At 40.2% G+C, this 22,141-nt stretch overlaps 2 protein-coding genes across 2 annotated transcripts in view; one reads left to right on the top strand and one right to left on the bottom strand.

The window, feature by feature from the left end:
- The window catches only part of cdc73 (cell division cycle 73, Paf1/RNA polymerase II complex component, homolog (S. cerevisiae)), a 41,900-nt gene that overhangs the window by 9,137 nt on the left and 10,622 nt on the right, over nucleotides 1–22,141 (top strand). The window contains exons 8-10 of the mRNA XM_034702771.1: nucleotides 282–380; nucleotides 546–624; nucleotides 1,063–1,127. Of these exons, the coding sequence (XP_034558662.1) occupies nucleotides 282–380; nucleotides 546–624; nucleotides 1,063–1,127 (243 nt within the window). The remainder of the gene's footprint in view (nucleotides 1–281; nucleotides 381–545; nucleotides 625–1,062; nucleotides 1,128–22,141) is intronic.
- LOC117826600 (beta-1,3-galactosyltransferase 2-like) lies at nucleotides 12,561–16,949 on the bottom strand. Its single transcript, XM_034702772.1, has 2 exons — nucleotides 16,163–16,949; nucleotides 12,561–14,234 (listed from the first exon to the last, which is right to left on the bottom strand). Exon 2 carries the CDS (start codon nucleotides 14,003–14,005, stop codon nucleotides 12,743–12,745), a length of 1,263 nt encoding a protein of 420 aa, XP_034558663.1. The 5' UTR covers nucleotides 14,006–14,234; nucleotides 16,163–16,949; the 3' UTR covers nucleotides 12,561–12,742.

The following is a 22,141-nucleotide window of genomic DNA, read 5'->3' as shown; positions in this document are numbered from 1 at the left end:
AGAATGGGACTCAGTATCTGCAAACAGTCAAAATAAAAAAATTGGATTGGGATTGGGGGCTAATCGGGACATCCCTAGTATTTAACCAACATTTACAGTCTCCCAGCTTTTTGCAGTTTTTGCAGTTTTATACTTTATACCATTTTACATGAAATCCCACAGCTTTGGACCTGTCGCCTTGGCTTCTACTTACTGTTGTTCACCAAGTATAAGAGAGGCAGTCCTTTTCTGTACAGCAGTGTTGAACTCATCATATCTTTCTTTGTGTTGCTCCTCCGCAGAACTTCTCGAAGAACATTTTTGCCATCCTCCAGTCAGTGAAAGCCAGAGAGGAAGGACGAGCACCGGAGCAGAGACCAGCACAGAACACCACTCAAACGGTAAGCAGCCTCTGTGCTTTCTTTTCTATCTCGTATTTACTTAACTTCACATGATGAATTTTAACATCAGTCAGGCACCAGGACTTTAAATGACATGTGAGGTTTTGTTAAATACAGACATATATGGACAGGGGTTAATTATTTCATCTGTATGATTTTTTTCAGGACCCATCCTTAAGGAACAAGCAGCCTGTCCAAGCTGCTTACAACAGATACGATCAGGAGCGATTCAAAGGAAAAGAAGGTAAGTCTGAGTCTAATTTCTAAAGCAATTTAGATAACGATAACAAAGATACCCTGGTAATCACACCTTTGAACTTTGAATACATTCACAATAACAGAAAAGTGGTTTCCCAGTGTAAATATAGATATCCTGCCTTGAACAGAAATCACAGGGTTGCCTGGACATTGGTCTGAGTTGACTTTACCCATGACTTTTCCCCTTTTTACATCTGCTATCAAAAAGTCTTGTAAAAGTGGACACACCAAGAGGAAGAATAGCAAAGTGCTTAAATATGTGGTGTTTGTTTTTTTTTGTTTGTTCTACAAGTAATAATAATCCAATTTCTCTCTTTGTTCTACGAGTAATAATAATCCAATTTCTCTCTTTGTTCTACGAGTAATAATAATCCAATTTCTCTCTCAGAGTCATCAAACTAACTGAATGGTTGTATTTATATAGAAACGGAGGGTTTCAAGATCGACACCATGGGCACGTACCACGGCATGACCCTGAAGTCAGTGACGGTAAGATGGAATCTTTGTTATTTGCTGATTGATGTTTGTAGAGGATGTAATCTTTGAGCTGCAGTGGGTTTACATATAACCCTGAACACTTCTATAAAGACTCATGAACATAAACATTGCAAAAACAGCTGCCAACTAAAGCCTCAAAGTCACCCATTTAATACAAAAAGAAGACACACCTGTAGTTTTGAGGCTATTTATGTCACATACTGTATGATGGCTGTGATTATTGCAAAATCACGAACCTCAGCCTCACTCAGTTTGCTATCAACTGTGAGTGATAAAACAGAATGAGACATGGTTTTTGATCCCTCTAATACCATTTTCCATCTCATAAGACAGCAGAGTGGGACAAAATCTCAACATTGTTGTCCTGATTTGTGTGATATGATCATTGATATGCCGTGCCAAATATCAATGTTATGATTGTAAAGAAATAGCGCTCTGAGCAGAACTTCCTGCCAATTTGAGTCAGCCCATCACTACTTCTGGCACTGATGACATAAATGAGGGTAATGTAAATGGGAGATAACCGATCGAAGATCAAGGTGACGGCATAATACGTGGAATTTAGTGATGCAAGAACCACTTTTAAAACTAAAAGAAGAGTATGGGGAAAAGCGTCTCCAGCTCCTTATAGTGAGATTAGGGGAAAGTACTGGAAGATACTAAATACCAGCCTAACAATGCTTATCCAAAGTCAGGGAACTGCCTTAACTGACTGTTCATCTTGTCTTATTTCCCAGTTGAACTGTCTCCACAAAAAGTGTGTTCTAGGGATGTAAACAATTAATCCAGTATCGATTAATTGATTGTTAAGAACTTACTCAAAACATGTGGAACAAACATCATGTGGTCTCATATTACACTCAGCTAGATGTTTTAAGTTTAAAGCATGTTTCGATGTGAATCAGCTGGATAAAGGTGTTGCGGGGATCAATACCCAACTGCTGCCAAAAACGACAAAACGGGACATTTCCCCACCTTTGGATACAAAGCCAACAGACTGGTGGGAATTGCTAGTGCACTATGTTTGCAGACCAGCAACATCAGAGCCGTCTGGGCTTGTCTGCCGCTCAACTGATTATGGCCCGGTTGCGCTGCCGGCTGACACCTGACCAAAAACTTTTCTGTTCAGTTCTCTTGTTGCAACAAAACCACAATTAGTAGTCTGAGTCTTCACTTTATAAGACTGTATGTCTGTGGAAATATTTTTATGAGCCTGATCGTTGAAATTCAGCGTGTTAAACATGTTCAGTATTGTCAGTTATAGGCATTTTTTTTGCTGGTCTTACATCTTTAGTGGTTCATGGTTGTGTACCATTATGTTCCATCGTGATTCTGACCTGCTTGGTCTCTTTAAAGCTTTGAATAAATAATCATTAAATGAATAAATGATCTCACTATGAGACAGTGACTTAGCCACATAGTAAGGAGAGCCTGTGTTCTATACTGAGTTCTTCAGAGTACATTTTTTGAGTGGGATTTTCAGGAACATGTCTTGCATATTGTTAGGTGCACATGAAACTGAAACATTTGCAGGTTTGTATGTTTATTGACGGTCATAAGACAGTACCTTTATGTGGAAATGAACCCCTTTGAAAGAACATCAGTCTATTTACCTCACTTGTCAAAGTGCTTTATTGGTCAATTATCTATTTTAATCATTTTAATTACAGGCCATGAAATACAAACAGATCTCAAAACGTTCCCCACATTAGTACTTAAGCTTAAACTTATAAGATGTTCATACACTCTTGCTCAGAAATCTATCACATTTCCTTTCCTTTCTTTGCAATCAATTGACAATCACTTTACACATATGGTCACTTTGTATGCATCATGTATGTCTTGGAAGCAGGGCTGTCACAATTTCACCTCAGGATTATCGTGGCCAAAATACATTCATTCATTATCGCAATATTATTCATTGAATACTTGTGGGTTGGGGCGTTAGCAATTAGATGAAGGTTTATCTTCCTGCATTTCATCTTAACTCTAAACACGAGCACATAGAGGTGAAGAGAAGCTCAGTAACAATAATTGTACAAAAATGTAGCAGAAAGAACGAGTAGACTAATAATGAATGGTGAAAAAGCAACCACATACACTGGCAATAAAACATTCACAAGGCCCAACATCTGACAACAATATATGAACTAAAGAAAAATCTTGAGCTAGTTCAGGGACTTGTGTGTAAGACCAGACCACTTTGGTATTTTTAGTTTAATGTCCGCCGATCATGTATTTTGCTTTTCTCTCCATATTTTGTTGTCTCCCCTTTGCAGTCACCATTGTTCCACATTTCCTGCAGACTCGAGTGTCCAAAAACACTGAGTGTTTTTTTTGTTTTACAAAATCAGAATAACTCTCAAACTTTTGTTTTGAGTTTATGTAGAGTACCTCCTCTCGTCTGTTTTCTCCTCCGACATGATTTGTGCTGCAGTTGAAACCACGCACTGCAATAAAGGCTAGCTTGCTAGCTGGCTTCGTCTTCTGTTGCACCTGCTGCTGCTTTTTTAATCTGTCCTTTTGTTATATGGTGGACAGCAACCAGTGTAAAGAACCATACCCTCCCCTGCTTTGAACCACAGAGTTACACAGTATTTTTAGCACAATATCAACATTTCATTTTTTTAAAACAAAGGTTATATGTTACAATGTTACAATGTCATTTAGCAGACGCTTTTATCCAAAGCGATGGTCAATACTGTTTGTTTTTTTGTGACCGTCCTACTTGAAAGTATCCATAAGAAGAAAGTACATATACATCCCATAATATAGATGTAAAAAGAGCATGCCGAGATACAAATGAACTATAACTAAGAGAATTTTACGGTGGCCCTGAAATGCAAATCAGAAAACACTACCGCAATTCAGAAAACACTACGACATAACCCAAACCGGAAGAAGTAGGTACCCTCTGGGAATTGCCGTAGTGTTTTCTGAATTGCTGATGTGTTTTGCACTTGAGGGCCACTGTAGAATTTGACTGTATCATCATCAAAAATATGGTTTCTTTTTTCTCCCCCCTTTTTTTAAATTCTTGTTCACTATTTTCGTCTTCCAAATGCAGGCATTGTTTTTGGTGCTCTGCAGGTGATGCCAGTATTTCAGTATTTCATTGGGATGAAAGCCATGTGATGTAATCAGATGGCTGTACTTACAGCTGGAATAAGGCACCCGCCAGTGGTTAAATAGGAATGCATTGGATGGAAGAGTGGGCTCTATTCCAAGTTTTGCCAGACATATCCCCATATAAACATCCTCCAGATGAAGACGAGGGATACTTAGCGATGCTCTGTAGATTTTTGTCGCCAAGTCTCCAGAGAAGACATAACCTGTCCCAGAGCAGAAGGTTGAATACCTGTCACCTGGGTACAGCTCTGGGGACATGTACCACTTACTGGTTTTGTTTCTAATGGGTGATAAGTTCGTCATTCTATATCCTGTGAAGTAGTTTGTCTTAGGCTTAATTTCTGGCCGGAGTAGCTTGTAAATGAGGTACTCCGTGTTGACAAACATGTCACTGTCTGTCTTCATGACATAGCTGGCCTGTGGGCAGTGCATTGCCACCCAGTTCAACCCTGTCAACGTCTTGATGGTCAGGTTATTGTAGCTATCTCTGAAGTCCTGCTGGATGATGTCGTGATACCTCCGGCTCTCTGCTTCCAGCGTCCTCTGCTGTAAAAGTCCGAGCTCTCCTGTATTTCTTCCCAGCAGAAAGAGCCGAATGAATCCCAGAGTTGGAGCCACACTCTCATTTGCCCATGTCTGCCGAATGGCTTTTCTTGCCTCCACCTGCCAAGCTTCAGTGGTTATCAGCAGCACCAGAAATGGTGGATGTTTTCTGTCAGCACATTTGTTTGGCTCATTGATGATATAAGTGAAAGGGCCAGGGTTGAGGCTGTGTTCTCCTTTTGCACTGACCGGCAAGTTGTTCTCAATGTCTGGCTCTATGAACGCTGACATGTTTAGTTTTGCTTCTATGATAAGAAGTTGACCACCTTCAAAAACCACAGGATGCTGACTCCACCTCGGTATGCCTGAGAGCCCAGGCTGGCACTCCTGGTGAACAAAAACAAGCAGAGCGCCCAAAAGTGAAAGAAAAAAATAATATGCTGTGTAAAAACAGCAGTTGCGACGTTTCCATTGCATTTTTGCAGTAGGACTGATCCACTCAGATATACTGAGTCGACATGCTTGTAGAGCTGTAAGACTGGAGTAAGCTCTAGCAGTGGATCATTTGCGATTACCTATGAAACAGACAAGAAGATATTTTTATATATAAGTAGACAAGCATTTGTCACATTTGAATTGTCACTTCAGATTTGCTATAGTAAGTTAGTACCAAGGAAGTGTCTTAAACCAGAACTGTTGGCGCATGTGTTCTTAAATTGATAATTGACCTGCACTGTTAAGTTAGAAGCTTGTGCAGGTTGGTCCTTATAACCATAGGTGGACACTTTTCTGCTGCTCATAAAAGTGAATGAGTACGGTGGCCCTGAGAGCTTACAGCACTTAAACTTAAGAAAACACATGCAAAAAGACAAAACCCAAGCAAATAAAGAAAAGATCTTCATCAATTTGACAACACATGTGCAGCATTTAGAAAACGCCCTGCAAAGACCACAACGCAACACATTAGAAAAACAGGATGCAAATAGACCGCAAAACAACGGAAGTGTTTCCAGAAGACACTTAAAAGTGATGCACACGTCTGGACTGTAGTATAGGCTGAATCATGCGATCACAATGTTAAAATAAATCAAAAACACCTACTTTTTTATCTCATTTTTCCAACACCACTGATGGTAAGATAACCTTTATAGCGCTTTGACTAAAAATCTGCTTCTACAACAAGCGTGTCTTTTAAGTGTCCTCTGGAAACACTTCCGTTGTGTGGGGGTCTATTTGCATCCTGTTTTTCTAATGTGTTGTGCTGTGGTCTTTGCAGCGCGTTTTCTAAATGCTGCGCGTGTGTTGTCAAATTGATGAAGATGTTTTCTTAATTTGCTTGTGTTTACCGTGCCACCGTAAATGAGCCTGTAGGGCATGTCCATACAAAAAGTCACATAACATTAAAAAAATTAATCTGGAGAGCCTTTATTTAAAAATGAATGCCCTAGACTCCAACTGTTAAAAAACGTCAGTGGATCTCAAATGGACGTATAACTTTATATATATATTTTTTCAATTTATTGCAGGACAAAATACAAGACACAAATAGAATACACCAACACATAACACATGGGGTACGACAACAGGGAGCTCAAAGTATTCAGAAGAAAGGTTTAGAATGTTAATGAAAGTAAATTTTGTGTTATTATTCGCGTGTGAGTGCACGTGTGTTTGCGTGCATGTGGTCTGATTGGTGCATAAAAAGCCAATCCACCAGTGCCACTCCAGAAACATGCAACATCAAGGATCCTTCCAGCAGGTTAACGTGTCAAGGGTGGCAAGCTCAATCCAGTTATTTTTCCATTGTGTTAATTCAAGTATATATTACCAAATATTTTTTGGTTATTTTTATATTCACAACATGGACAATAGTATTTGGCTTCACTTGTTAACTATTGAATCCAGATGTTTCAATCAGGCCTCTTTTCTCCAGCAAAGGGCAATCTTATCGCTTCATCATACCAAGACATTTTGGACAATGCTATGCTTCCAACTTTGTGGCAACAGTTTGGGGAAAGCCCTTCTCTGTTCCTACATGAACGTGCCCCAGTGCACAAAGCAAGGACTAGAAAGAAGGCATGATTTGATGAGTTCAGTGTGGAAGAACTTGACTGGCCCGCACAGAGCCCTGCCCTCAACCCCATCCAGCACATTTGGGATGAACTGAAATGGAGATTGCGAGCCTGGCCTTCTCGTCCAACATCAGTGCCTGACCTCATAACTGCTCTCCAGAATGAATGGGCATACGTTACTACAGATATGTCTTCCAAAAAGAGTGGAAGCTGTTATGGCTGCAAAAGGGGACCCACTCCATATTAGATATGTATTTGAATACAATGTCATTGGTGTAATGATCAGGTGTCCAAAGCCTTGATTTACATACTTATTTGCTGATTCAGCTCTTTGCCTAGGTTGTCCCTAGACCCCAGAGGGGACCGGCCCATTGTGGCCTTGATCCAAAGAGAAGTAAAAGCAGAAAAACTACAGTTGTATTATTGTCAATCATTCATTTTGATATTATTTTACTTATTGATGATATTGGCAAAACAAAGATTCTTAGAGCAGTCAAAATAAAATGGATGTATTTCTGCTGGTGATGATGATCAATGATGTATGGACGAAGTTTGGCAAGTGGACTGGTGGCTGGAGAGGTGCTGGTTCACTTGCCTGGGCACTGCCAAGGTGCCCTTGAGCAAGGCACCGTGCCCCCAACTGCTTGGGGTGCGCTGGTTGATGGCAGCATCCTCACTCTGACATCTCTCCCTAAGTGCATGTCCACTGCATGTGTGTGCATTGTATGTATATACCAAAAACTGTGCGTGTTGCATGACTGAAAAATAACACGAGTGAAAAAAGTGAATTTCCCCCTGGGGATTAATAAAGTACGTTCTTCTTCTGATCAAAATATGAGCTCATATATTTAGTAACGTTAGTAGTGGATATGAGATGTTTTCCTTAAAGCTGCCAGATTTGTCCTTTACATCCCCCTGTGTCAAGGCAGAGAAGTATTTATATTAGACAAGTTCGCTCTTTTAAAGATGTATCCAGAAACTTCCCGTAAGTGCTGATTTCAAGTTTTTCTGTTCGGACAAAACGTTGCATGATTTTAAATAACAAAGACTTAATTTAAAATCATGTGTTTATAAAAACCTGGTGAATTTCAGAATCTTCTTTAACTGAGCAAGTGGCTATTCAGAAAGAAAGATATATTATTCCAGAAAGTAGTCGGGTTTATAGTTTATAGTAGTAGAGGTTTTATTTTATAGTGCTTCACAATTAATAAAACACCCTACAACTTCTCCTCTGATAGTTTGGACTCTGTGGCTACGCCCATGAGCTGCTCTCACCGTTTGTGTGTATGCGTGTGTGTGTTTGCGTGTATGCATGTTTGTGTTTGTTTGTAGGGCGGACAAGATATGCACTCATTCAATGGAAAAGATATCCCAGCTTTAATAGTTGAGCATATTGACAGTACAAACCTTCTCAATGAACTATGAGAGCAAAATACAAAAACAAAACATGAATGATATTCATTCATTAATAATAAACAAGGTAAAATGTTCAATTATTCATTATATTGATTTGAGGCCACCACCCAGCAGTATTTAAAGGCAGGGAGGATTCTGATATCAATTATCAATATTGCATGTTCATTGGATGAATTTTACTGACTATTAAATTCATTTGTTAAAACGTTTTAAAAGCCCATAACCTCTCAATCATTATCCATTAAACACACACAGTAGATATCAGTTAATCCAAAATAAACCTCTTCATTTTAAACACAGATTATTTGAATATACAAACATCCTCCAGTGGTTGAACTCAGTTTCCTTTTTTTTTTTTAGAGAATTTGAAATCATTTCAGAGCTGTCACACATTAATTACACACCATTTAAATATAATTTCTGTTAAAGACCCAAAAGAACAAGATGCGTATGAATCCCTCAATCAGTTTCAGAAGCGGGTGCTGAGTACGAAAACGATTCATAGCTGATCTATGATTTTGTAAGGAACGCTCATCATGCCTTGGTGCGTGAGTGATCACAGATTGATGCAAAGTTTTACCATCATGGTGCAACATCAATCAGCTGCCAACAAATCCTACCTGAAACTAACTTCATCCCACTCCCACTCAATCCATGGCATTTAAGTGGTCCATCTGTTCGTCACCAAGATCCACAGATTGACACTTTGTATTTAAAATGTCCATCTCTTTCTCACACAGGCCCTCATTTATCAAACATATACCAAAGGATGTATTTAATTCAATGTTTAAACTCCAGCTTGTGTTTGGATTTCCAAACCCACACTGTTGACTACTGCAGGGATTTTCTTTGAGACGTGGTTATTCTGACTCCCTTTAATGCCTCTTTTCAGACTGCCAAACAACACAGATTTATTTCCAGGGTGCTGGTGACCTAGCTGTCTAAGCGCCCCACATATCAAAGCTATAGTCCTTGTTGCAGAGGTGCAGCTGTCCTATCATAAAGGCAAAGAATACCCAAAACATAACTTAAAAACCTCTGGCCGCGAGAGTTGAAGCCAATGCAGAAGTGTTAAAAACTGCAGTTTATCGAGGATCCGCTTGAGGCTGGCTCCGGAAGTACTGGAAACCACATACACACCAATTCAAAAAAGCCAATCTTTACAGCAGAAATAAACATGTTTACAGCCTGGTACAAAAAACAAGTGTAGTCTGGATAGCTAATTTCTTGATCAGCAAACACTGTACCGGGGGTGAATTTTTTTCTAACTCGGCAATTTCGAAGATATTGAGATTACGAGTCTTCCAATGAGAGGCACAGCTGACTTGATTGACAGGTGGGAACACTGTAGCTGTTGGCTAGGAGGTGCCTTGACAGACGTTAGGTTGACTTCAGCATATTCAATATGGTTCCCGCCGACGAATGGCTTTAGAATAGCGCTTCAAAAAAACAGATGGGTGACGTCCCAGATACTACGTCCATTATTTATACAGTCTATGGTTGCACCCCAAAGTGCTGAGATATCCATCTGTTGTGACAAGGAGAATTTAAGCATAACATCATGAGTTATGGTACTAGTTTTTATTTGTGCACTCTGTTTGCATGAAGCCTGCTCTGCCCTCTCTTCCTCTTGTTGATGCAGGCATTTTTTTTGGTGCTCTGCAGGTGATGCCAGTATTTCATTGGGATGAAAGCCATGTGATGTAATCAGCTGGCTGTACTTATAGCTGGAATAAGACACCCGCCAGTGGTTAAATAGGAATGCATTGGATGGAGGAGTGGGCTCCATTCCAAGTTTTGCCAGACATATCCCCATATAAACATCCTCCAGATGAAGGCCGGTCAGAAGACGAGGGATACTTAGCGATGCTCTGTAGATTTTTGTCGCCCAGTCTCCAGAGAAGACATAACTGGACCCAGTGCAGTACACTGGATACTTGTCATTTGGGTACAGCACTGGGATAACGAGATGACCAGGAGGAATACATTTGAAGTAACAAGGAAGAGGTGATCAGATCAAGAATTTACATAAATATTGATCATCAATAAATACAGTCCCCTCTCAACCAGAGTAGCATTTTTTTCCTGTGCCAATCACACTATTCGTGCGAAACAGCGAATGTTTTGTTTTGACTCGCTTGCTGTGTGCAAATAACTTAAGCTCAATTTGCACGTCAAAATCGAGTGTGCCCAAGATGCAAATTTTCAATTGCCACTCCAGTGTGTTGTCATCAAACAAGGTTGAGCTTGACTACATCTCAGGCAAGCTGCATCAGTATCTTCTTTTAAAGGTGACCTATCATGTAAAATGGACTTTTTAATGGTTCTCTACCTGAAATATGTTTCCCTGGCATGTCTACAAACCCCCCGAGAATGAAAAAAATCCATTCTGCCCCTGTTCTGATTTCTCCACCTTTCTGTAAATGTGTGTGAAACGAGCCGTTTCAGACTTCCGTGTTTTTGTTACGTAACAACAATATCCGGTCTGTCACGGAGTCAGAGCTCGGAGCTTGTTCAGCCCATAGACTGTATAAAGTACAAATCAACTTCTCCGTTTTTCATTCCCTGCTCACATGTGCTAACAAGGAGTTTAGGAGGGAGGCATGCTAGTTGTAGGCTGTCTTAATAAACACAAAGGTCGGTTTTACTCCCCACGTCTGCAGATTTGAAAATCTAGTGGATGATTTTTATTTGTCATGGAAAAGTGCTAGCGCTAGTTAGCATAGCCACATAGCTACATGTCGTAGCTGTAGCTGTGTAGCAAGACACACGTCTACATACTGACAAATAAAACAACAAGAAACACAGAATCTGTGACCAATCCTTCAGAAAGGTCCTGCTACAGGCGCCTCTCCGTCAAGATCAGATTCTGGATCAGATTCAGAGGGTTGAAGTAACGTGATCTCTGAGCAGCCATGTATATTCAGCCAACATGTAAACATTAGATCAACGTGCCGGAAAGCCGAGGGCACATCCACTTCCTGAGGGGGCGTGGTCAGAGAGAAAACAGAGTGTTCTGAGGAGGACTGAAGAAGAGGGCTTTTCAGGCATGCCAAAATCTGATTTCAAAGTGTTTTTTTGAGCATAAACTTTAAAGACATGTTTTGGGGACCTCTTAGACCAATATATATTCATGAAAAAAGCATGATATGTCACCTTTAAATCACAGCTGAAAAAATATTTTTATCTAAAGGCCTTCTTGTAATATTGTTTTACCCATGATGTTACATTTATTTTCAATATACTTTTATTTACTCATCGTTTTATTTGTTTTACTGATTTTAATTGTTTTATTGTTTTAATTGCTTTTAGTAGTTTCTCTTTTACTCTTTTCTCAGCTGTTCCTCTTAAATTGTCTTGCCTGCGCATACTATTCTAGGGATGCACCGATCCCACTTTTTAGGTCCTGATATCGATATTGATACCTGGGCTTTGGTATCTGCCGATACCAATAATAGCCGATCTGATCCCGGTATTGATTGAACAATCTCTATTCCTTAATGTGAGGATAGGATCATGTTTTGGCAACTTCAGGCTTTTCTGACTTAGTAAACCAAAATAAAGTAAACATTTTTAAACTGACGGTATCATTCTTTAAGAGATTATAAATGTGTACCAGCAGTCCAGTGAGTTAATCTTCATAACCAATAGATGTTGTAAACACAGAAAAGCATAGAACTGAGATGAATAGATCTGCCATATGGATCGGCACTATATATCGGTCCCTTGTCACCGATATCTGATCTAGCTTTTTGAGTCCAATCTAGCCGATATCCGATACCAGGATCGGTGCATCCCTAGTTTTTTCCTGATCCCATAAAAAACAAGTAGTGTCCCAAAGTTTGCAGAAGCCGCAAAGGGATACAATCAGTTTGTCCTATATTCTCCAGATGAATGAAGGCATGATATCAGCCTCCATCTTTGACATTTTGGTTCTCTCTTATGGCTTCCATTGGCAAGTTGTTTCTTGTAAATGTCTTTGGGAAACGATTATATATATTTACATGTTAAATATTGTCATTATAAGCTTGCTGGGGGATTTTGACCCACACACACTGGCCTTCAAGGAACTACAAAGTTTATTGTTTTTATCTTGAATTGTTATATATTCTCTTTTGGAGATGAATGGTGAAGTCATTTAAAACCAGCTTCTGAAAGACTGACTTCACTAAATAATTGCTCTACATCTCAATGTAGTTTTTGTTCATCGGAGCCCAGAACCTTCTACTTTTCATCCATGAATCACAGTAAATCTCAAACGATTCCAAAAAATAGTTCTTTATTTTTAAAACACTGATGAACATTGTCTCTTCTATGCAAAATGTACAACCATTTTGGATCACTCATTTTCACTGTTAATGCAGAATTTCTTGTGTACATAAGAAAGTATCTCTGCTGAGATATCAATCTGTTGTGATGAGTAGAATTTGACCATAACATCATGAGTTATGGGACTGGTTTCTCTTTGTGCACTCTGTTTCCATGCATCCTGCTCTGTCTCGTTTTGATTATGTTAATGCAGGCATTGTTTTTGGTGCTCTGCAGGTGATGCCAGTATTTCAGTATTTCATTGGGATGAAAGCCATGTGATGTAATCAGATGGCTGTACTTACAGCTGGAATAAGACACCCGCCAGTGGTTAAATAGGAATGCATTGGATGGAGGAGTGGGCTCTATTCCAAGTTTTGCCAGACATATCCCCATATAAACATCCTCCAGATGAAGACGAGGGATACTTAACGATGCTCTGTAGATTTTTGTCGCCAAGTCTCCAGAGAAGACATAACCTGTCCCAGAGCAGAAGGTTGGATACCTGTCACCTGGGTACAGCTCTGGGGACATGTACCACTTACTGTTTTTGTTTCTATTGGGTGAAAAGTTCCTCATATTATTTCCTGTGAAGTAGTTTGTCTTAGGCTTAATTTCTGGCCGGAGTAGCTTGTAAATGAGGTACTCCGTGTTGACAAACATGTCACTGTCTGTCTTCATGACATAGCTGGCCTGTGGGCAGTGCATTGCCACCCAGTTCAACCCTGTCAACGTCTTGATGGTCAGGTTATTGTAGCTATCTCTGAAGTCCTGCTGGATGATGTCGTGATACCTCCGGCTCTCTGCTTCCAGCATCCTCTGCTGTAAAAGTCCCAGCTCTCCTGTATTTCTTCCCAGCAGAAAGAGCCGAATGAATCCCAGAGTTGGGGCCACACTCTCATTTGCCCATGTCTGCCGAATGGCATTTCTTGCCTCCACCTGCCGAGCTTCAGTGGTTATCAGCATCACCAGAAATGTTGACCGTTTGCCGTCTTCACATTTGTTTGGCTCATTGATGATATAAGTGAAAGGGCCAGGGTTTATGGTGCCACTGTTTTCTCCCTCTGCACTGACCGGCAAGTTGTTCTCAATGTTTGGCTCTACTCGAGGAGAGGGGACAATTTCCCTCTCCTGTGAGCTGTCATTAACACCAGCCCTGACAGTTGACTGAGGAATAATGACCAGCCTCCACGCTGACATTTTGCTGCTCATATTTAGTTTTGCTTTTGTGGCATGAAGTTCACCTCCTCCATATACCACAGGGTGCAGACTCGACCATGATATACCTATGAGTCTAGGCTGACACACCTGGTTGACAAAAACAAGCAGAACACCCAAAAGTGAAAGGAGAAAGAAAAAATATGCTGTGTAGGAACAGCAGTGGCGTCGTTTCCATTGCATTGTTAAAGCAGGACTGATCCACTCAGGCAGTAGACAAACTTGCAACTTCTGACCCGGCCTTTGGTTCTGTTGGCAGAGTGGGTATATTTGATGGGTTGTCTAAGGAACTGAAGCCTGCAGCCAGCTTAACAATGCACTTTGTGTTTGTTGTTGTTTTTGTTGTTGTTGTTGCCGAACACGCCAGCAGTAAGATGCAAGTCTTTTGTAAAGGTGCATCTTTTGTGATTGCCTATGAGACAGACAAGAAAACATGAATGAGTAAAAAGATTAGCAACTTTGTCTCAATACTTTGTCACTTTGAATCAGTCAATAATTTTAACAATATTTCTATTTCATCAACACATTGAAATGTTAAATCTATTTCAAATTCTTCACACTGTGAAGCGGACATACATCACATAACAGCTTCTCCCAACGGGATGGAGTATTTTGTCATCTTTCAGCTCGTTGTTTTGTTAAGCAGCTTTAACTTTGCGGTTTTGTTTCACTATAGTTTTCAACAGCGAGCTACTTAAAGTGAAATATTTGTGTGCACCAGCTGTTCAGCACCAGATGAAAGACAGACAGAGTTAGCAACTAGCTGGTGAATAAGGTTCAGTGTTAATTTTGGCGGTTATTTTAGATTTAGCCTTAGTCTTTAGAAGAAAATGCCTGTTAGTTTTAGTCACATTTTGGTCTTTTCAGCCCTTTATAGTTTTCATAGCCTCATTTTCGTCATGAAAAAATGAGTTGTTGACGAACATTTATCGTCAGAATTTTGTTGACGAAATTAACACTGGTAAGGTTGCGAACATGTGAAGAGAAAAGTTGGCGTTGTGGTAGCTGTGACGGAGGGCAGAGCAGAGAGACACACAGCAAGAAGAACCTGGACCTCAGCTACGAACGAACAGCCTTAATTTTCACTCAGCAGTTGGTGGAGACCAAACTAGAGCTAAAGGGAGAGTTAGATTTAAGTAATATTTATGAAGTGGCCATGAATACCAAAACAAATAAGCAATGTTTGTTATTTGTTTTTGGTAAAAAGGACATTGTTTGCTTACAACTTAAACATAGCCTCAATTGGAACCTGGAGGTTTTTAAATTCTATTATTGTCATTATAGCATGACTGTTGAGAGTTTGGAGCTGTATAGGGAGGGCAGCATTTTGCCAAACTTTTTATTTACTAAGCATAGCTGTGTTGTCTCTTGGCTGTGGTACTTATTTATTTATTAGTTACTTATTTTTTTTGTAGATGGGAAAATAGGTGGAGTGGAGGGTGAAGTTAGCAATTATTATTGACTCAGCAGGGGGAATGCAAGATACACCAATAGGCCGAAGTTAAATTTTGTGCAGCATTCTCAGATATCTGTTCTGGTTTTAGGATGATTACAGAAGAGGAAGGCGAGTTATTGTATAATTTCTTTATAGATCTACATTATCCACCCTAGGCCAAAGTATCTATCTTTGTATAAAATTAATTCAACATAATAACAGAATACCTTTATTATTGTAATTTTACTGTGCTTGATAAATCCTATAATCAACATGAAATCAATTTTCTCTCCTGGTTTGATAAAATCTGCACCACTCTCTTGTGGTTTTACAGATAACACACATCATAAGGCCATAATAGTAGATGTAACAAAAGTCCACATTCAATTCTAACTTAGTTTGTGGCATCTTAGGATCGATATCAAAGGTAAAAGTTGAACACATTCTTTGATTAATACTGTTTACTCTGAACCATTATCGAGGTTGCTTTCATTTTCATTCATTCTTATCTTTGGCACTGGGATTTTCAGTTATATGGTTTGTTGAGTCCTCAGTTTCCTTTTTTTGGTTTCAATCAGTATCATGGTGAGGAAAGGTTGCATAAAACATCCTATGCCTTTGGGCTGCAGGCACCCTGAAGTGGATTCTGTTCCGTCAGTTTTTTACTGAATTACACACTTCCCTCTTGAAGGACCCCAACAAGACAAAGAGTGGTTTGTAAGAGCTGAAAAGACTTCTGTTAGCTCCCTTGCATACATAAACAGAAATAGAAAGTAGTGCATTGCTTATAAAGGCACACCCTTCACATCCTGTGCAGTACATAAATACCAATTGATTTTGCATGTTGAATTCTGTGTTAAACTAATGTGCATTTGCATTTTTAAGCCTCCACAACATTAACTCACCCATTTTAATTTGAGTACTCTTCTATTTGCGGCATGCATCATTCCAGAATGAGATGAATTATTGTCCTCTCACACTGATGGCTCTTTTGGTCACTGATCCTACCATGATTTTGTCCAAATCATCATCGCTTACTGCTAGGTCTTGAATATTCAGTTCCTCTTTTATTTCCCTCTTTAAGACGTGACCATTTGTCCTCTTCTTTTAACCCAAATCATCATGCTGCTCATCCTCAGAAAAAAATGTGTTCCCTTCTACGCATTGGTAGCTATCCACCACATTCATGCACAAGTGTATTTGTGCATGCGTGCATGGGCAGAACATGTGTGAGAGCTCCTGTGTTGCAGCCTCTCCATCTGCCTTGGCGCATTGTCCCCGGAGGCTCGATGCTAACGGTGCTGCGCTGCTGATTTTGCTTATGGTTGAAGCGAATGAAGAAACACAAGTTGACAGTTAGCTGCAGCCTCCGGTCCTTTCAGTGTCCTTGCTTTTTGTTGTTGTGTAAATCCAAACAGCAGTGCATAGGTATGAGTCGTCTGCGGATGATGCATCAGCCTCACAAGTCTCCATTCATCCAGCCTCTCCTCTGCTTCCATACAGTTCCTTGTTTCCTCTCGTCGTTCCTCTCTGATTCACACACTCGCATGTTAACTCCTTACCCCCCACGTGCGTCTATCCTTTTTTTGTTTCCTCTTCTCACCCTCCTTATGCAGAGAGCCTGCGTGTCGCTTTGTGCTGTCTGCGAGTGAGCTAGAGGGTTACAAGCAGCGGGGGAGGAGGAAGATGAACAGGAGGAAGTGCTGAGTTGTGTGTTGGTTGTGAAAGGCAGCTCCAGGCTTGGTGGCGGTACGCTCATCCACCACGTCACGCCGTCTCTGCTGCTGTTGCTGCCTGCTCTATTAAGGGGTGGGGAGGGGGCTGCTGACCTATTTGTATTCACGCCCACTCTCCAGGAAGGGGAATAAACCATTATCTCAATTGTGAATATGAGGAGAGAAGAGAGAAGCCTTTATGTTATTACTTGTGCAATCTTCAAGGTTTGCACATTGACTAATCTGACTGAAAGATGTGAAACATGAGGTTGCTTGTTCTTACTTGATGGACAAAGCCACACACAAAACCACCCCTCATTCAGCCAGTAATGTGCCTCCTGCCAGTCACTTGTTCTGGAGGATAATGATGACTTGAACACAGATAATTAAAACAATGATCAGTCTATGCTCAGTCAGCCGTGGTGGTCTGTGGGCCTGAATTTCCATATTGGGTTTTGTCATTTTAATTCTGCTACAGAATGACTGGGAGCACTTTTTTAGAAGGGAAGGGGAGGGGCCTTTTTGTTTGCTTTTTGTATTGTATTTTTTGTGCATGCATGGTCATGTACATTCATGATCCCTTCTGCCTATTTATTAGGGCTGCACAGCTTTTCTTACATACTTAGTTTCTAATCAGATAATAAAAGCAAATGCTCATGCTCTGATACTGTGTTTATGTTTATGTTTAATCTGCTAATGAACAGACAGTGTGTTCCAATAACACTAAATTAAAAACACCTCTCAGCATTAGCACTGCATTCATGCATTTTCACAATGCATGAACGCAGTCAAGAATGCACAGGTGTACATTCTGCTACATTATGTTCATTCAAAAACGTTATTTACATTTTTACACTCGCATGCTTTAGATATCGAGATTTGCACCTCCAAAATAATTGGAATGATAGGAACAACAAAAAGTTAACTGTTGGTCAGGAAAAATGTCAGCCAGGCTTTACCAAGCGGCAACCTCCGGTCTCAAACTATGAAGCCCATGCGGAAGTGTTATAAACGGCAATTCATCGAGAAATCCGCTTGAGGCTGGCTGCAGAAACACCGGAAACCACATAGACATGAATGGGAAAAAGACGATCTTTGCAGGATTAATAAACATGTTTACAGCCTGGTTCAAAAAACGGCTTGGCCCTACAACGCTAATCTCTCTATCGGCACACACTGTACGGTGGGGGAATTTTTTTCTAATGTGACAGTTCAGAAGATATTAAGAGTACCAGTTTTTGCCCAAATAAGGACATGACTGACTTGACTCCCGGTCGGGAACACATAGCTGTTGGCTAAGAGGCTCACACTCCGCCCCTTTACGTCACACTATGCCTGGTGGAGTTCTGCATGCCGCCGTCGATCGGCTTCAAAACAGCGCTCAGGAACTGATGGATGACGTCACAGATACTACGTCCATATTTTATACAGTCTATGGTCTTTACAGTGAGACACCATTTGATTTTTCCACCTTCGACGGAGTCCTACATGAAACTGGAGAAAACAGAGTTAAAAGACCAAAAATAATCTGACAGTAAACTCAATCACTCAGCTGACAGGCAAATATATAAATAGTCATAAATTAGTCAGCCATAAAAAGTCATTTGATCGACCAACCATAAATTAATAATGGCAGCTAAGTTACTACTAGCACAACATACAGTTGTGCTCATAAGTTTACATACCCTGGCAGAATTTATGGTTTCTTTGGTAGTTTCTGTTATCTTTAAAAATTTTGCTTCACCCAACCACTAACCATGAGTGAATTTTTTTTTTCTCTTATCATTCATATTCTCTGAAAAATGGCCAAAAAAAAATCACAAATTCTGCCAGGGTATGTAAACTTATGAGCACAACTGTATGTAAAACAACTTGGTTTAAACTGTTCATCTGGAGTAAAAACAAAAAACAAGATACTTACCTTTTAAGCCCCTTCTCAGGTTGGACGGTGAATTTTTTGAAGTACATGATGAAGTTTCCACACGGTAAACAGAGCGAACATTGAAAGCAATACGAATCATTTGTCATCTCAAAAATGTAAAACATGGGCTGAAGATATGGCCATGGGTAGCCATCAATACCGCCACTAAATGAACTGCCTGATCTGAGCCATGTTAGCTCTATGTTTAACCATGGAGACGCACGTCGTTCAGTTATAGCAACACCATTTAGACACACCATACGAAGAGCTTTACTAACTTAGTTTGTTTTCTAAAAAGCTAAAGAAGTGAGTAACGAGAGCATTTATAGAAATGTGGTGAAGTACAAGTCTTATTTTGTCTTCATTACCGTCATCAGTAGACTACGCACTGGTGCTGAAACAAAGTCCAAAATTGTTGAAACGTGACAACACTTGTCTGCATTGGCATATTATTGTGTAGTTAGTTTGTCCCTGCTTTTGTAACAACACCAAACATTCAAATAGTTTATTCTACAACCTTCTGCTTATACTACTCTATTATAGAGTAGTAAAGTTCAATAGGCGGGACAAGATGCTGGACTATTGAGTTTCAAAGAGTTTTGCATTGATTTATTGGCTGCCATCCAACTGCAATCTCTCTCAAATACTATATTTTAGAGCTCCAATGTAGAGCAGAGCATATCTTTGAGCAAAGTGCAGTATCAGTGGAGAGGAGCTGCTGCTGAGCCGCAGACGAGCAGTTTATCTGTAATTGACAGTGATCCTGCAGAGCTGCTGATAGACCCGGCCCTGCAGCTAGTGGGCCGGATGAGGAGAAAATAGAATTTGTTCTCATCAGGAGACCTTGGGGCTGTCTAATGGTAAAGACTGGTTGTTTATAATTCATTTATGTCACTGTGAGAGTGCTAACAGTGTGTAGATGTCATTTTCTGAGCTTTGGCACAGGGATTTTTCATTCTCGGTGCTGTCCTGGCATCAGTGGGTAACATGGGGACAAGGCCTGTGAGCTCCTGAAGAGGATTTTAAATTTGCAACTTTGAAGGATAGTCTAAAAATGAATCTTCTGAAATATTGACCTGCTTTTTATTATTTTTATCGTAAAGCTTGACTCTTTAGCGTAACAACAGGAGCTAAACATGGCACTCACATATGGAACAGTTTGGAGCTTTTTAAAATGTTTAAAGGTGACATATCGTGCAAAATCGACTTTTTAATGGTTCTCTACCTGAAATATGTGTCCCTGGCATGTCTACAAACCCCCCCGAAAACAAAAAAAAAATCCATTCTGCCCCTGTTCTGATTTCTCCACCTTTCTGTAAATGTGTGCTGAAACGAGCCGTTTCAGATTTCAGTGTTTTTCATACGTCACAACAATATCCGGTCTGTAACGGAAGTCAAAGCTCAGAACTTGTTCAGCCCATAGACTGTATAAAATACAACTCAACACCTCCTCCGTTTTTCATTACCTGCACACGTGTGCTAACAAGGAGCTTAGGAGGGAGGCATGCTAGTTGTAGGCTGTCTTAATAAACACATCGGTCGGTTTTACTCCCCACGTCTGCAGATTTGAAGATCTAGTGGATGATTTTTATTTTTCATGGAAAAGTGCTAGCGCTAGTTAGCATAGCCACATAGCTACATGTTCGTCGCTGTGTACCAAGACACACGTCGACATACTGACAAATAAAACAACAAGAAACACAAAATCTGTGACCAATTATTCAGAAAGGTCCTGCTGCAGGCGCCTCTCCGTCAGGATCAGATTCTGGATCAAATTCAGAGGGTTGAAGTAACGCGGGTCTGTGAGCAGACGTGTATATTCAGCCAACATGTAAACATTAGATCAACGTGCTGGAGAGCCGAGGACACATCCACTCCCTGAGGGGGCGTGGTCAGAGAGCTCATTCTCATTTAAAGGCACAGACACAGAAAACAGCCTGTTCTGAGCAGGGCTGAAAAAGAGGGGTTTACAGGCAGACCAAAATCTGATTTCAAAGTGTTTTTTTGAGCAATAAACTTTAAAGACATGTTTTGGGGACCTCTTAGACCAATGTATTTTGATGAAAAAGAGCATAATATGTCACCTTTAACAGAATGATGGGCCAACCAAAAATACATGTACATAATCAACTCTGTAGCAGAGCCATACAAGTCAGATTATCTTGTTGCATTTTATATTCATATGAATCATAAATACCTGCTTGCTTTTGTCCATACACATTTTGAAACATGAACATAACCTATTTGTTCACCCATAAAGAAAGTCTCTACAGTGAATGATATTATAGTAATGTTCTCACCCTGTCCAGTGAGAAAAAATGAAATGGAAAAGAGCGACATTAAAACAGAGCATCAGTAGTTCTAGTTACATAAGGACAAAAGAGAAGGCCGCGGGCCTGGTTTTACTGTGTTTTTACTGAAATGTTACATGTTCAGAGCATATGCGCAACAAACTGCAGCCTTCACTGAGACTACACACATTTTTGAAATAACAACTGTCACGCCAAGGTTCTGCTTTGCCTTTTGTTGATTGTGTCAGAATTTGGTCTGTTGATAAAAGAAGAAGTGGGGAAAGGGAAATAATTGACTCAACAGTCAGTTCATTACTGTCATGTTGAGGTCTCATCCAAACTAAGGGATGAGACAGACACTTCTTTCAAGGAAAGAGTCTATATAGGATTACTCCAAGTGAATGGTATCCTCATAGCAGGCTGATGTTCTTTTATCAATGTGTAGAAGTTATATTCAGTTTAAAAATGCTACACTTTTAGATCATCTGTTTGTTTGTTAATGGTGTTAGATTACTAACATTCAATATGTTCCTACATGCATGAGCTTCTTGAAAGAATAAAACAGGATGAAAACAAAGGATAAATACATTTCTGTGAAATTTGAACCAATGTCAATCTAAGTACAAAATCCCCACTGCCGTGACATCTCTAGATTTGTACTTTTGATTCAGCCCAATGCTCAGCCTTAGCACATCGATCCAGTGTTTCATTTAGATGCAATACTACTGAGACATCTTAGCGGTCAGCGCTGAACAATGAGCTTCAGCCACAGACTAACAGGGTCTGCACTTTTCTGTATCTCTGTCAGTATGAACTCCAGCCTGCGGGAATGTCACCACATGATAGATTACTGCTTCGCTGTGACCCCTGGCATGGCCCCCCCTTTAACGCCCCACATCCCAACCACCACACACACACAGAAACACACACACACGCTCACTTACACACTCATCTCTC

This window comes from Notolabrus celidotus, chromosome 15, assembly GCF_009762535.1.
Source record: "Notolabrus celidotus isolate fNotCel1 chromosome 15, fNotCel1.pri, whole genome shotgun sequence".
Lineage (NCBI taxonomy): Eukaryota > Metazoa > Chordata > Actinopteri > Labriformes > Labridae > Notolabrus > Notolabrus celidotus.
This window is presented reverse-complemented; position numbering and strand designations above follow the sequence as displayed.

What these genes read in the sequence shown, in the direction of transcription:
- LOC117826600 (XM_034702772.1), bottom strand. Translation starts at nt 14,005, where the DNA reads ATGCAATGGAAACGACGCCACTGCTGTTCCTACACAGCATATTTTTTC.